Here is a 16,816-nt window from a genome sequence, read left to right as displayed (position 1 = left end):
ACCCAGGAGGCAGAGGTTGCAGCAAGTCACGATTGCACCACTGTACTGCACTCCAGCCTGGGCAACAGAAGGAGACTCTGTCTCAAAAACAAAACAAACAAACAAAAAAACTGTAGCTCATTTGTTCTATAATTATAGTTCAGGTTATTGATAATTAAAAAATACGAACTTATCAATTTAGATGTGTACCTAAGGGTGTATATCTCTGAATATACAGGTGTATATATCTGCGTAGGAACATTCTTGCTTCTAACTTTGAAAGTATCCCTATGATAAAAACACGAATCTAGTGTGTGTATATATATATATGTGTGATTTTGAATATATATACACACATACACTATAGAATCTATATACTATGCTTTCTGTTTGAAAGTATCCCTATGATGGAAACACAAATCCATACTGTGTGTGTGTATATGTGTGTGTGTGTCTGTGTGAGTATGTATGTGTGTGTATATATATATAAAGAAATTATTTCTAAAATTGAAAATATCTACCTGAAAATATCCAGCCTCAGGTAGGTATTTTCAATTAAAAAAAAAAAAAAAAAAATCCAGCCAGGCACAGTGGCTGTAATCCCAGCACTTTGAGAGGTTGAGGTGGACAGATCACCTGAGGTCAGGAGTTCGAGACTAGCCTGGCCAACATCGTGTAACCCTGTCTCTACTAAAAATACAAAAATTAGCTGGGTGTGGTGGCAGGCACCTGTAATCCCAGCTACTCGGGAGGCTGAGGCAGGAGAATCACTTGATCCTGGGAGGCAGAGGTTGCAGCGAGCCAAGATTGTGCTATTGCACTCCAGACTGGGCAACAAGAGCAACTCCGTCTCAAAAAATACAAAACAAACAAAACAACAACAAAAAAACCCTGTGAGTTACTGTTGCTTGTCTAATTTTATGCTAGGTTCTGTGGAATATAAATGAGAATAACCTTAAAAAAGTAAAGTCTTCAGGCTAAAAAGGCTTCAGATAGGCTTTTTTCAAACTGACTAGATGATAAAAGCCAGGAATGACCATGGTCGCGCCTAACCCACACTCCTTATAGATCAGGAGACATGCAGAGAGATATCATCACTAAAGGTTTGTAGGTAGCCAAAGTGAGGCCTAAAACCCAGATCCCCAAATCCTATCATTCATTTCAATCTTTGGCTATACTCAACTAAGGACTACTCTGTCCAGTGCCCCAATCACTCAGGGCTTCCTCCAGACACATTAAAACAACTCACAAGGTTTGTAGTTCTCATGACGAGAGGAGCTGTCCAGAGGCTTGCCATGCATGAGGGGGTCTCCTCCTCATTCTAAAAAACAGAAAATTGATTTTAAAAGATCCTGTAGAGACTAACATTAGTTTAAATGCTTTAGGTGTGTTTCTCCCTGAAGAATACCAGATAGGCCTGGATAGGAAGTATCCTTAATGTACCATCCTATACCATTCTGATTTCATGTTTCTTGTATATAAACTGCATATAGACTGATTTCATGTTTCTTGCATATAGACTGTTAGTTAGCTCCTTCAGGGTAAGAAGGATCATATGTCTTCTTTTGACACCCCCATCCCCCAACCCAAAGGATTTAATAAGGCTGGTAGCCCTATTATTAAATGAATTATCACCAAATGAACAAAAGTATCAGCTAAGCAAGCCCCGGGGAATTGTTGTTGCTGTTCTTTTTCACATCACATGACTTCTCCAGAGGTAATTAGTAGAATAGATAGGAACACACATACACACACACGCACACACAGTACCTTCAGATTCTCTCTGTCGAGAAGGTCTACAAAGCCATCATCCTCATCAGACAAAGTGGCTGTCACAGGTGATTGGGGTGTAAAAAGAGGAATGAAATTCCCTGGTTCACTGCTATTTCTTTCATTTGAGGAAAGCTGTAAGACAAAATTCATGGATTAATAATAAATGAGAGTTCTGGTCCACTTTGATTTCCTTGAATGGGTCACTAGTTTCTATGATGAAAACATACTATGTACTTGTTACACAAAGTAATATTTTAGCAATTACTGATTATAGGAAAATGTATCCCAAGATTATAAATGATTTGATTTCCACACACAGCCCTGAGTAGTCAGTAGCCTTCACAGAGAACTCTTGCCAGAAGCAATTCACTTTATAATGGGTACTAGAGATAGCCTCTTGTGAAGAATAAGGTTTCTTTTATTAGGAGGTTGCATCAGTGAACACCGGATCAGCATTGAGGACTGTGACAGTATGAGAATCTACTGAAATGAGTTAGGGCCAGCAGATGCAAATCTCTATTGAGAGCATAAAATGGCCTAGAGAACGCACTTATATATAACTTCAGTTCTGACAGGGGGGAATAAAAGGTAACTTCCTTCTATAAAATCTATCCTCGTTCTTTAGACTTGGGATTTAAATGCTGCTCAGTTTTTAAATGAGGAATTACTGTGTGCCAGATACTACAATATAGTCTTTATACCTATAATCCAATAGAAGCCTCACAATATACTAAAGGTAGCTAATCCTTTCCTTTTCCTTTAGCAAATCAGGAAACTCGTGCTTAAGAGAGGTTACCAAGATTATACACCTCATGTGTTTGACTCCAAAATCCAAACTCTTCTCACTACACTATCTCCCTAGGAGAAAACCATTCCCAGAATTAAAATGGCAGTAACTCATTAGCCAACCTATAGTCATATTTTTTTTGGGAAACCTCTAAACATGGAATATAGAAAATTTAGAAAAACTGCTCATAAATCCACACCTGGAGATAAATCCTACTAATACAAACACTGCTAATACTGAAATATTTATTTTCTAGGCACTTTCAAATTCAGAAAAAAAGCTTAGAGTTTTTTCACAGTAGCAGGGTAGTCCCAATGTTATGCCCTACAAGTAATCCTTAAAATCCAAATCTCTTTGGGGTATGAATCTGTTGTAAATTAAGTGGCCCTCCTCCAAGTTTCTGAGTGGATCATGCACTGAGGAATCCTCTCTGCAGCTGGCCTATTCTAGTTCTGGCATTAGATTTGCTTCACAATATAAAACAAGTTCTGGGCAGTCTCTAGTCCTCCCCAAGTGCACCTGACCACACTCTGGGAAACGGCAAATTTTTTTAGCCAGCTGAGCCTAGGAGTAGATAACTTTATTATAGGGAAGTACCTTTATCACGAAAGCTCACACTATATCACACCAACTTTTGTGAGGTAGGTTCTGGGATCCCTAGGTGCAGATATGATACGGGCTCTAGTCGCTAAGCATACACCAAACATATTGTTTCTGGTATCCAACTCTTAAAGCGTTACTGTGTACTTGGGAATTTAGAGATTGCTTATTGAGACAGGAATTCATCGTCCAGGCTGGAGTACAGTGGTCTGATCATAGCTCACTGCAGCCTCGAATTCTTGGGCTCAAGCAATCCTCCCACTTCAGCCTCCCAAGTAATTGGGACTATAGGAACAAGCCACTACACTCTGCTTATTTTTTAACTTTGTACAGATAGGGTCTCATTATGTTACCCAGGCTTGTCTTGAACTCCTCCTGACCTCAGGTGATCCTCCCACCTCGGCCTCCCAAAGTGCTGGGATTACAGCCATGAGCCACGGCACCCAGCCAGAGATCATTAAATCCTGGTTTCCCACTTAGGTATATCCTTTGGTAAATCATCCAGACCTCTCTAGTGGTACTTTCCTGATCTGTTCAAGTGGGTTAACTCCACTTACTTCACAAGACAAGAACATATAAAAGTGCTTTGTGCAAATGATAGACTGAGTTAGCAACACTGGCTGAACCTCAGAACACAAACCAGACTGGAAAGGTGTATTTTCAGATTTAAGATCCTAGGTAAACCTGCAAGCCAAATGTGGTCATCCTGCTCAAGTTGGGCCTCTTCAATCTATAGATGCTATCAGTTAATCCAATTCAGACCAACAGCAGGAAACTTTGGAAGGAATGACAGTCCCTGTCTGGCAAATACATAGCCCTGAAACAAGTGACCCCAAAACTGCCCAGTAGCCTGAGCGTTCACTGGAATCTATAGTAGTTCTTAAAAAAAAAAAAAAAAAGAGATGTGGTCTCACTGTGCTGCCCAGGACTCAAGTGATCCTCCTGTCTCAGTTTTCCAAAGTGCTGAGATTATAGGCATGAGCCATGGCACCTGGCCCATAACTGTTCTTAACAAACCACCTTTGGAAGAAGTCAAGTGCTCTCTCTCCAGCTCTTTGATAAGCACTTAGAATGCATACTAAAAGAGCAAGTTTTAAGTAAGAGATCTAGTGTTACGGCTCTTTTAAAATTTGTCTTGCAGGCTTTCCAGTTTTTGCCAGAAAGCCCTTAAACAAACAAACAAACAAAAAAAATAGTAAGAGATCTAATCCCACCATACATACATTTAGGATGACCCAGGATTTCCCAGATTAACAAGGTCAAATATTCCTTGCACAACTCCAATATTTCAAACACCATCTCCCACTCTTCCTACCGCCTGTCTGTTCTTCAGACACAGCAAAACCACCAAGAATGCTTGACAGTCTAGTTTCAAAATACAAAGTCAAGGTAAAGGCAGCTAGTGCTACTGTAGTGCCTTCAATTCTGGATGAAAGAAGGTGTTTTAATCCTTTCTTCCTGTCAGGAATTCCCCTATGAAAGCCAGAGCACATACCATCCAAGCTGGGGCAGAGTTCTGCCTCTGTGTGAAGAGATCTTTACCCTCCTGGAGTCCATGAGAGTGCAGGCAGCCACGAGATACAGGTCTTACTGGCTTCTTAAACTCAAAGGCTTCCTGCAAGACACAGTCGAGACATCTACTGTCCATGAAAACCAACTCAAGCCTCAGCTTGGGTGAAAGAGGCAAGGAAGTGGGCACTGTTCACCTTTCTGCCTTCAAATTAAAATTTCACCTAATTCCAACAATGGATCTCTGTAACTAAGAATATCCAAGGCTCTGTCAACAGCTAACTTCTAAAGTAACATCTTTTTCTTGCCATACTGTATTTCCTAACACCAGTATCAGCCAAATATACAAAACATGATAAATAAGCTAAATCACAATGTTTCTGAAATCTAGAGCAAAAATAAATAAAATCTAATATAATTGCCTGTGAATAGTTGTCAAAATTTTCCATCTAGATCCATCTGTTTCAGGGCTTCTTATCTCCAGCTCTTCCTACCAACTGAGGTAATTTTTTCTACTTAAAATTATTATTCTATTCTATACTAAAAGCAATGAAAAAAAAGCCCTACTGGTTTACTCAACATGGACGATTCTTACAAGCATAATGTGTTAAAGCCAGATATGATAGAATATATATTGTATGATTCCACTTTATGAAATGAAAGCACTCACAGGCCCCCTGCCCTAAAATATTCACTTAAGAACTCATAATTAAAAAAAAAAAAAAAAAAAAAAAAACACCTCATAATTAAGTGTTAAAAGCAGTAATGGCTAGCACTGGCATGGGTGGCTGAGTTCCCCGTTGCCCTTGGTCTCGGGGTCGCTGTTGGCACTGAGGCTGCAGCTATCATGGTGAACTTATTTCAGATTGTGCGGGACCACTGGGTTTATGTTCTTGTCCCTATGGGATTTGTCATTGGATGTTATTTAGACAGAAAGAGTGATGAATGGCTAACTACCTTCCGGAACAAGAGTATGTTATTTAAAAGGGAATTGCAACCCAGTGAGAAGTTACCTGGAAGTAAAGACTGGCTGAATTACAGAATGTTCGTATTTTAAAGTTCTGAGAGAAATAAAAACGTTCAGAACCAAAAAAAAAAAAAAAAAAAAAAAAAAAAAAAGCAGTAATGGCTAACATTACAGTGATTTCTACACCAACACAGTACTAAGTACTTTCTGCGCAGTAACTTTTTAACCATCAAATACAACCTGATTGTCCCGATTTTACAGGTGAGAAAACTAGACCTTGCAGGTTAAGCAATGTGCCCAAAATATTGAAGTAAAACAGAACAACTCCAGAGTGAGCGCTCTTTAACCACCACCTATGCTGTTTTCCCTTTAAAACAAAGCTCTAAGCAAGCAACCCTGAGAAAAGCCATTTCAGGGGAAAACCAGGCATCAGTACAGCTTTGCCCTGGTAAAAAGCACAAGAGGCTGATAAACTGCTCCAAGCACTCAAGGCAGGAACTCATTTCCATATTCTTTCTCATGACATTTCCCAAGTTGATAAAGAAATCATCAGGAAAGTTCATGGAGGCAGTGGGTTTTACACTAAACCTGGAAGATTTTAAGGATTATGAACTGTGGCGTTTTAGCAGGAATGGAAAAGGGGAGAAAGTAAATATACAGAAATACAGTAGAGAGAAGGCTGAAAAAATTACAACTGCTTTGGATGCCTACTCTGTGCAATGTCTAAGAGAACAAAAAAGCCAGGCCCATTCAAGGTAGACAACCACAAAATCACCTTCCAAGCCACCATTTCAGTTACTCTGAGATACCCTAGAACTTGTTAGCCCTGTTCTTACAAATACTGCCAAAGAGCCTTTTCCTAAGCTTACAATTCATTTCAGGGTCAGAGCAAAGAGGCAAGGACAGCCTGGGCAGAGACTTCCAGACAAACACTATTTGTACATGTAATTACTCCTGTGAGCTACCATCTAAGCAACTCCTGCCTGTCAGGCACCATTTTCAATACTTCATACATAATCTTACTTACTGCCGCATCCCTAAAAGATATTACTACTCCTATTTTACAAAAGAACAAAGAAGATTAAAAAGAGAAGAATTTGCCAACATCATACAGCTAATAAGCAGGATCCAAACCCAGATTTCTCTGACTCCAAAGACTGCACATAACAGCCAAGTTTAGTCTCCCAGAAAGCAGCCCAGCCACTTATCTCTACGCCACTGACAGCTTGTGGGTTTCACCTCTGCCTCAGGTTAGTACATTGAAGTCATGCTCACATTTTCCTTGTTTTCATCTGGGTCGATGAGCTGAAAGATGTCATGGTCGAGAGAATCAGAATGGCTCCTCTTCAGAGCTGGACTACATCCCAAGAGCTTCTGCTAGCAAAGTGAAACAAGAAAATAATTAAGGCACATAAATAAAATTTCAGTGGAAAATTCAGTTCCCAAAAAAAGGGGGGCTGAGTAGGGGGTAGGCTAGCTCCTCACACACTGCAGTAGGTAATCAGTAAATGTGGCCAGGGCTTCATCATTCCATGGGTTTACAGCTAACCTCACAAGGTCTACAGCGCCCCGCTCAACAGGGATTACAGTGCCAAGTCAATCCCCAAATAACATTTGCATCAAAAGAATCCTTCCGGGTTTAATAAAGCTCTGTTAGAAATGGAGGACAAATTCCTCCAGGCTGAGCATCTTGAGTACTTACGAGACTAAGGAAAGGCTGGGAATAGTGGCTCTTGCCTGTAATCCTAGCACTTTGGGAGGCCAAGGCAGGAGTTTGAAACCAGCCTGGGCAACAGAGTGAGACCCCCATCTCTATAAAAAATACAAAAATCAGCCAGGTGTGATGGTGTACACCTATATATAGTCCCAGCTACTCTGGAGGTTGAGGTCGGAGGATCACTTGAGCCAGGGAAGCAGAGGTGGCAGTGAGCCAAGATTTTGCCACTGCACTCCAGCCTGGGTGACACAGCAAGACCTTGTCTCAAAAAGAGACTAAAGAAAAGTCGTTTTTACTCTCTAAATTAAGTGTCCTATCAAGGTCATGCTGGTAGCTAAGGAACGGGTAACAGGTATTAGCTCAAAATAAACAAGGAACTAACTTACAGGTAGGGAATGTATTCTTCTCACAGGATTTTCAAGGCTGTAATGAGACCAGAAGGTAAATAATGAGAATAAAACAAGTAAAGAGGTATTCATATTAGCAGAGAGACAGTGTTTAGCCTGTAGCTTGGGGGTATAGTCACAGACTCCCATTTTAGGCAAGAGATGGGAGAATAAATTTCTGAAGCTGTCTTATTCTCAGGAGTACCCCTAACACTAGGCTTCTAGGTGAAAAAAAAAAAAACCCATGTCTTTTCTTAAAATACACATGTTCGGCTGCATGTAATCCCAGCACTATGGGAGGCCGAGGAGGGTGTATCACGAGGTCAGGAGTTCAAGACCAGCCTGGCCAACACGATGAAACCTTGTCTCTACTAAAAATACTAAAATTAACCAGCTGTCGCGGTGTACGCCTGTAGTCCCAGCTACTCGGGAGGCAGAGGCAGGAGAACTGGTTGAACCTGGGAGGTGGAGGTTGCAGTGAGCCACTGTACTCTAACCTGGGCGGCAGAGTGAGACTCTACCTCCAAACAAAAAAAACCCCACATGTTCTTGTAAGGCTATGATGTCAGAGCACAGAGGAAGGGTTTGGGTAAGACCCGAATAGAACACCAAAATTATAGCTTAAATAAAGGGAGAAAAGTTCTGAAAATTGCTGACATAAACTATTCATTCTTGAGATTCCAGAGTGTTTCTAGGGACAGCTAAATCCAGGGCTCCAGTCAGTGTATGAAGAACTTCATTTAAATAAAGTATTTAAGTTTAGACACGTTTTTTCTAAGTACAAACATTTAAAAGCAGTGAATACGTACTTTTCTTTACTGTCCAATGGCCCAGGAGAATCTAGACAGAAACCTATGGAAAAAAAACAAAAAAAAAAAAAAAAAACCCCTCAAAAAAAAAAACAAAAACACCATTTTGTCATTAAAATTAAAACACTAAAGAAAGTACTTGAGTCTTTCTTTAAGTCAGGCAACAAATACTCATGGCTTGTACTTTTGCCAGAATTGATGTCATGGCTGTTAGATTGTCAAAAATGTCATGTTTGTACAAGTCTGAATAATTTTTTCATAGTGTATTTACTGTCTTTCCTCCATTTGCTAATAACATCAAGGGAAACAGGATTTGAGAAGAGGGTGAATAAAACTGATTCGTATCATGATTGTTTGGTTATTCAGATAGAAGTGACCCAGATAACTTTCTATGAGTTCCAACCACAGAAACAATAGGTACCAAATTTTCTTGGCATAGGTTTTAAATATTTTATCTTGTCAAATCATATGGGGTTTGAAAAATACAACTACTAGGCCGGGCACGGTAGCTCACACCTGTAATTCCAATACTTTGGAAGGCTGAGGCAGGCGGATGGTTTGAGGCCAGAAGTTCAAAACGAGCCTGGGGCAACATAGCGAGACTTGTCTCTACCAAAATTTAAAAAAAAATGAGTTGGGTGTGGTGGCACGTGCTTGTAGTCCCAGCTACTTGGGGAGGCTGAAGTGGGAGGTTCACTTGAGCTCGTAAAGTTGAAGCTGCAGTGAACCCTGATTGTGCCACTGCACTCCAGCCTGAAGCCTGGGCAACAGAGCAAGACACTGTCTCAAAAAAAAAAAAAAAAAAAAAAAAAGCCAGGTGCAGTGGCTCACCCCTGTAATCCCAGCACTTTGGGAGGCCGAAGTGGGTGGATCACCTGAGGTCAGAAGTTTGAGACCAGCCTGGCCAACATGGTGAAACCCGTCTCTACTAAAAATACAAAAACTAGCTGGGTGTGGTGGCCCGCACCTGTAATTCCAGCTACTAGGGAAGCTGAGGCAGGAGAATTGTCTGAATCTTGGAGGCGGAGGTTGCAGTGAGCCAAGATGGGGCCACTGCACTCCAGCCTGGATGACAAGAGTTGAGACCTTGTCTCAAAATGAAAAATACTACTAGTCATGACATGCAAGGCAAGCACTTGCTGCCTTTAACAAAATGACACCAAGGTGTCTATCTCAAAACAGGCAGCAGGGTGAAGGAGACACTGTTCAGCGTTACTTATATGCCAGCTCAGATGACGCAGACCCACCCACCCATAGCTCACATGTCTATGTAGCCTTATGGAAAGTGAAGTGTTAGAGCTCTTGCTCACCACACTGCTGCAAATGACAATCCTATCCCCAGTTCTATATTAAATTACATTCTACACACAGAAGCCTACATTACATTTTAAGACTCTTGCAGCCGGGCGCGGTGGCTCACGCCTGTAATCCCAGCACTTTGGGAGGCCGAGGTGGGGGGATCATGAGGTCAAGAGATCGAGACCATCCTGTCTAAAACAGTGAAACCCCATCTTTACTAAAAATACAAAAAAATTAGCCGGGTGTGGTGGCGGGTGCCTGTAGTCCCAGCTACTCGGGAGGGTGAGGCAGGAGAATGGCATCAACCCCGGAGGCGCAGGTTGCAGTGAGCCAAGATTTGCGCCACTGCACTCCAGCCTGGGCAACAGAGCGAGACTCCGTCTCAGAAAAAAAAAAAAAAGACTTTTGCTCTTGTAGTTCCTTTAACCTAAAGCATCTTTGTCCCAACGGTCTTATCTGTACAAATACAGATAAACTGCAGTAATATGAATTCATGAAGAATGAAATGCACTGGCAATTTCCCCCATAGCAGCATAACTGAAATGATTTCATGACACTGTACTTCCAATAATTTGACCCTGTATTTTAGCCAGTAAGATTGCCCGAATGCCACTTACAGTGGTATGGTGACTTTTACTTTACTACCCATCCTTAAAGAGCAAGCCCACACCACCTCCTTACAGACATTCGAAACCTATTTCCTTTCTTCATAAATAGCCACAAGGGCTCCTTCGTATTCTTCTTAATAATGTTTATCAATGGGCATGGTGGCTTGAACCACGGGAGGTGCAATCACTTGAACCCGGGAGGTGGAGGTTGTGGTGAGCCAAGATCACGCCATTGCACTCCAGCCTGGGCAACAAGAACGAAACTCCGTCTCAAAAAAAAAAAAAAAAAATGTTTATCACCCAATGCCGTGACTTCCTCAAGTTCTAACCAAAACTAACCTCCTGGGTGAAAAGGCATGTTTCAGGAAATTCACAGTATTGCTCCCCACACAACAGACTTAAATACCTGAATCCGTTGACTCAGAGGAGCCCATTCTCTGCAGATTACTGTTGTTCTTCACCTCCAGTGGTTGCTCATAATCACTGAAACCAACAGAAATATACCATGAGTGATTTATAGGATATAATTAAAAGGTCACATGCAGGAGATAGGCCATGAGATTAAGCAGCAGCCACTTTAAGAAGCAGATTAAGAAGCAAAGATCCCACTTTGCCACTCTGAACACCCAATTAGCACTTGGGCAAAGGGGAAAAAAGGAGTGGGTGGGCATGGCCTTGGACCACACTGCAGGTTATGATGGCTATGGCAAATATTGGGGTATTTCCTAAAATAAGAGCATGTGTCCTAGGTACTGTGACAGAGTCAGGATGAAAGTTGAACAGGACACTTTCTGCTTTTCAGAAGTTGGGAAATGCACAAGACATGTGCCTAGCAAACGGGATGCCAGAGGTTGAAGGGAAAGTAGTTCTTCCGCCGGAAACACCGTGGGATGCATGTTTTGCTATCAGGAAAAGCCCAGGAAGCTTTCAGAAAGTTAGGTAAAAAGACCTGGCCTTAGGAAAGCAGCAGAGTGGACATCAGGAATGTGCACGGGTCGAGGGACTGAGATGATTTTACATAAACGCCAGGAAAGAAAATGCCATGGTCCTTTATTGAGAAGGAACAAAGATCACAGCAAACTAAGATCCTGAGGGTGGTTTAGCAAAGGGTGAATGTGAGCGCCTAGAAGAGCCTGATTTTCCCCGCGAGGGTAGATTCCAAAGAGCTTCCAGGGATAGAGACAGAAGTAGAGTACGGAGCAATCCGAAATGGGTGAAGGTGGGCCTGGCTCGGGCTTAGGCCGGAGATCTCCACCTCTTTCCCTGGGAGGTCCGGACCGCCTCTCCCGCCCAACATTCCGCCCGGGCAGGGGTGCACATGGTGGGCCCCAGCCCGGCTGTCCCGGAGCGGCGAACCTGCACGGAAGGGTCTCGCCCTTCTCCCGGTCCGTTTCCCGGCCTGATCTCCCCGAGGCCGACGCCGAGGCCAGGGGCCTGGGACACCGCCCGCCGGTCTCTCCTCACCTGCCCAGCCCCTGCAGCTGGTCCATAGTGACGGTCAGGTTAGTGACAGGCGACAGTCCCCCGGCGGCTGGCGCGCCAAATAGCGCCTTCACGACGGGCTGCGGCGCGGGAGGGGGGCTGCAGGCGAAGAGCAGGCGGCGGCGGTGCGGGGGCTCCGGGCCCAGTTCCATGGCGGCGCCCGGCCTCGCAGAGCTCCAGCTCCCTCTTCCTCCGCCTCCGCCTCTGCCGCGACCGCCCCGCCCCGCACACACCGGCCTCGGCCGCGCGCCACCGGCGCCCGCGGGTCAAACACAAACACGACTCCGCGGTTCAGGGACACGGCTGCCGCGGGCAAGCGGCGCGGCCGGGCGGGTGTGCGGACCCTCCAGGCGCCAGCCACAGGCACGGGTGCTTCCCTCTCACACCGCGAGGCCAGCGGGCGGGCGGGCGGGCGCCGGCAACCTGAAGATTAAATCCAAACAAACGCGGCGGGTCGGCGAGAGAAGGCGGGCGAGAGAAGGCGGGCGAGAGCCTCGAGGCAACGGCCCAGACTCAAGCTGTCTTCGCTGTTCTCCCACCCGCTTGCCCAGCTCTGGGTAGCAGAAAACCGAGCCGACCTCCACCTCTTACCCAGGCTGTCGCAGCCAACCTGGTCTTTCGCGGTAATAGCAGCACAGTAGGGGCCGCTGCTGCCCCGCCCCCCTTTCCTAGTTGGCGCCAAACGGAATCCACCAATCAGTAAGCAACTTCTCCTCCTCGCAACCGAATGGCAGCTAGGCTGGGCCAATGAGAGGGGAAGAAGGAAGCGGCTCGCGGGACTCTGCCAGGTCATCCGCTCTCAGAAGGGGGCGGAGCCTAGAGTGGACTGGCGCGGATCAAAATGAGCGGGGGATCAGAGGTCAATGAAAACTCCCAGCAGACCCTGCGAGACACTGCTCGCGGCTGAAAGGCCCCCTTGTCCCGTCGCATGCTGGGAAGCGTAGTTCCCATCGCGAGCCGCAGTCCAGTTAGCTTCGGCCTCCGTTGGGCCTCCACTACCTCGCCCCCAACCTGGCGCCCCACACCCTGAGGGAATGTGGAGGCTAAGGAAGACCTGTGGAGGTCTGGCCGGATCCAGCCTTGGCTCGGCCTCTAACCATGCAGTATTGTGGACCCCTTTCTTCCGCCCCGGGTCTTCAGGCCCCAGTTTATAATGAGGGAGGGAATGGAATGACCCCCAGGACTGGACTCGACCACCAGGGCCCAAGTCTGGAGGGCTCACAGACCCCGGGTGCTGCTGGCCTTATGGGATTTGAACCCCGCAGTACAACATGTGCTGTGGGCCTCAGTATTGTTTGCTCACTTCCATTCTAGCCCTTATTGGATTCTCTTAGAATCATTTCTGTCTTCCCACGACTTCTTAGCCCCCTGGGAGCTCCTAGAGAGCAATAACAGCAAATACAATAATAGCAAATAATAGCTAAAGTTTACATAGTGCTTATGCACTTGACGCTGTTCCCAGTGTGTTAATCTGTATTAATTCATTTAATCTTTAGAACTCTGTGACATAGAATTATCCCCATTTTCTAAGTGGGCATATTTACTTTTATAGCCCCTGCACCTGTGGCAGTTCCTGAATGATTTTGAGGGCCATAGTGCATGATTTAATTGCAACCTACTGCTGAGCGTAGTGGTTCACGTCTATAATCCCAGCACTGTGGGAGGGAGAGGTGGGAGGATTGCCTGAGCCCACGAATTTGAGACCAGCCTGGGCAACAAAGTGAGACACCCACCTGCCCCCTATCTCCAAAAAACAAAAACCCTACAGTTTGAAAAGCCATGATGGACAGGTGGAAGCCCCCAGCCTTTGGCCCCAACACCAGACCCTTCACAGTGGGGAACCTCCCTCTCAGGATTCATCTCCTTTTCTGTGCACCAGTGCTCCACCACCCAGGAACCTCCCTTCCCTCCAGAAATCCCAGGCTATTTAGGCCTCTCTGCACAGTTCACATGGTCTGTGAACTGTTTCCTGTCGTATCTCTGAATACTTTCCTCTCCTCCTGTATTTTGTGTGGTTTAATACTTGGCTCAACATTCCTGTTACCGCATTCATTCATCCAACATATGTTTATTCAGGGATTACTAGAACAAATTTAGTGCTTGAAATAATGCCACAATCCCTGCCCTCAGGGAGCTCTGGTTCGCTGAGCATAAAGCTCCTTCTAATAATGAAATTACTACCATGACAATAGCTGTGGCTCACGGAGGGCCGGTGGGCACCTAGAGGAGGGGCGGAGACTGGGGAAGGCAGTATGGTGTGGGGCACGTCCCAAAGGAGATTAAAGCTGAAGGTGAAGGTTGCCGGAGAAGGGGAGCTTGGAACTGGGGGGAAGTGCTTTCTAAGGAAAGGGTCCTCAGCAGCCAGGAGGTGAGGAGGAACGCTGTAACTTGCTGGGAACTACTCCTGCGTTGATCCAGTCGGTTCTAGAATGGGCACATGGGAGTGGCTGTGAGGGACAGTTCTGGAAAGGATTGGACTTTGCTGAAGAGTTTGGTCTTATCCTGTGGACAGTGGAGGGTGTGGAGGGTATGTGATAACCGGATCAGATTTGCTTTAGGGTGGATCAGTGGAGGAGAGTGGGGAGGCCTGAGGAACAAGGACTTTTGGCTGTCCCCAAAGTCTGGGAGATTCTGAAGCAAGGTGGGGGCTCAGAGACTGAAGGAAAGGAATGACTCTGGGAGCCCTGAAGGAGGTAGATCTCATCAGATTTTGATAATTGAGAGTTAAGATTGTAGGGGGCTAGAGGGAAGGGAGGAGGCTAGAATGATTCTTAGGTAATGATTCAAGTGCCTGGGTGGATATAACATTTCAACAATCGGAGACATAATTCTTGGAGGAATTTGATGAGCTCAGTTTTGTGCTGGTGGCCTGGCTGGGGGTGTGGTCAGGAGACAGATTTGGTGTTGATTAGCATAAAGATGGTAATGCCCACTGAGGATGTACAAAGGGTTTTTAGGACTCTGGATCTGGGGAGCACTAGCATTGAGGACTTCATGTAGTGGGACAGGACCGCAAAGCTGTGGCTGAGAAAGAAATCACAAGGGAGCAGTTGAGTCCATAGTTCAGAGGTGCACCGAGGAGAGTCACTGAAAGTGGCCGGAAGGAGGTCATGGGCAACCATGGAAATTGTGGGAAGGCGAGGAGGTGGCCACAGAAGGCTGTGGGAAGGGAAAAGTTGGCACAGAAGCTACAGTACAGTTCAAATGTGCCAAAATGCACGTGCACAAATATTCATGGCCATGTTAATCATTGTAGCCCCAAACAGAAAGCAACCCTAATGCCCATCAACAATTAAATCAGTAACTAGAACAACGTTATTTTATACAGTGATGAAAGGGACAGAAGCACTACCCACAGTAGGAGTGAATCTCACATCAATGTCAAACATAAGAAGGAAGACACAGAAGAGAACATGTTGTTTAGGTCTGGCTCACACCTGTAATCCCAGCACTTTGGGAGGCTGAGGCAGGCAGATCACTTGAGGCAAGGAATTCGAGACCAGGCTGGCCAACATGGTGAAACCCCGTCTCTACTAAAAAAAAAAAAAAAAAAAAAATATATATATATATATATACACACAAGCGCGCGTGCACGCATATACATATAAAAAAAAAAAAAAAAAAAAAAATATATATATATATATATACACACAAGCGCGCGTGCACGCATATACATATATAATACACACAAACATATATATACACACACACACTACATACACAAAATTTAGCCATGCGTGGTGGCACACAACTGTAATTCCAGCTACTATGGAAGCTGAGGCATGAGAATTGCTTGAACCCAGGAGGTGGAGGTTGCAGTGAACCGAGATTGAGCCACTGCACTCCAGCCTGGGTGACAGGGCGAGACTCCGTTTCAAAAAAAAAAAAAAGTTAGTTATAGTACTAGTTACCTTTCAGAAAGATGGTGGTGATTGCAAGGGGCCATGAAGGGGATATTGGCAACTGGTCATATTCTGTTTCTTATTTATTTTTCACTTTTTGAGACAGAGTCTTGCTCTGTGGCCCAGGCTGGAGTGCAGTGACATGATCATGGCTCACTACAGAACTTCCGGGTTCAAGTGATCCTCCCACCTCAGCTTCCTGAGTAGCCTGAACCAGGCATGCACCCGTAAACCTAGCTAATTAAATTTTTTTGTTGTTGTTTTGTTTTGTTTTGAGACGGAGTCTCGCTCTGTCGCCCAAGGCTGGAGTGCAGTGGCACGATCTCGGCTCACTGCAAGCTCCGCCTCCCGGGTTCCCGCCATTCTCCCGCCTCAGCTTCCGAGTAGCTGGGACCACAGGCGCCCGCCACCGCGCCCGGCTAGTTTTTTGTATTTTAGTAGAGACGGCGTTTCACCGTGTTAGCCAGGAGGGTCTCGATCTGCTGACCTCGTGATCCACCCGCCTCGGCCTCCCAAAGTGCTGGGATTACAGGCTTGAGCCACCGCGCCCGGCCGCTAATTAAAAATTTTATTTTGCCGGGCATGGTGGCTCATGCCCGTAATCCCAGCACTTTGGGAAGCCGAGGTAGGTGGATCATGAGGTAAGGAGTGCGAGACCAGCGTGGCCAACATGGTGAAACTCCATCTCTACTAAAAATACAAAAAATTAGCCAGGCATGGTGGCGCACGCCTGTAATCCCAGCTACTTGGGAGGCTGAGGCAGGAGAATCGCTTGAACCCAGGAGGCAGAGGTTACAGTGAGCTGAGATGATGCCATTGCACTCCAGCCTGGGCAACACAGCAAGACTCTGTCTCGGAAAAAATAATAATAATAACTTTAAAGATGGGAGTCTAATTGTGATGCCCAGGCTGGTCTCAAACCCTCGAGCTCAAGCGATCCTTCCGTCTGGGACTCCCAAAGTGTTAGGATTATATGTGTGAGCCACTGCGCCTGGCCA

At 45.2% G+C, this 16,816-nt stretch overlaps 1 protein-coding gene and 1 long non-coding RNA gene across 2 annotated transcripts in view; one reads left to right on the top strand and one right to left on the bottom strand.

Annotated features, from left to right (window-relative positions):
* Nucleotides 1-12,164, bottom strand: part of CDC25A (cell division cycle 25A) — a 30,031-nt gene extending 17,867 nt beyond the window's left edge. Inside the window, 8 exon segments of the mRNA XM_017855748.1 lie at nt 1,229-1,300; nt 1,750-1,884; nt 4,635-4,754; nt 6,891-6,992; nt 7,719-7,755; nt 8,528-8,570; nt 10,841-10,917; nt 11,899-12,164. Of these exon segments, the coding sequence (XP_017711237.1) occupies nt 1,229-1,300; nt 1,750-1,884; nt 4,635-4,754; nt 6,891-6,992; nt 7,719-7,755; nt 8,528-8,570; nt 10,841-10,917; nt 11,899-12,068 (756 nt within the window). The 5' untranslated portion in view covers nt 12,069-12,164.
* Nucleotides 12,165-12,524: 360 nt separating this feature from the next.
* Nucleotides 12,525-16,816, top strand: part of LOC108517664 (uncharacterized) — a 15,184-nt gene continuing 10,892 nt past the window's right edge. The window contains exon 1 of the long non-coding RNA XR_001882177.1: nt 12,525-12,615. This is a non-coding gene — a long non-coding RNA (uncharacterized LOC108517664). The remainder of the gene's footprint in view (nt 12,616-16,816) is intronic.

This window comes from Rhinopithecus bieti, unplaced genomic scaffold (assembly GCF_001698545.2).
Source record: "Rhinopithecus bieti isolate Rb0 unplaced genomic scaffold, ASM169854v2 scaffold_39746, whole genome shotgun sequence".
Lineage (NCBI taxonomy): Eukaryota > Metazoa > Chordata > Mammalia > Primates > Cercopithecidae > Rhinopithecus > Rhinopithecus bieti.
This window is presented reverse-complemented; position numbering and strand designations above follow the sequence as displayed.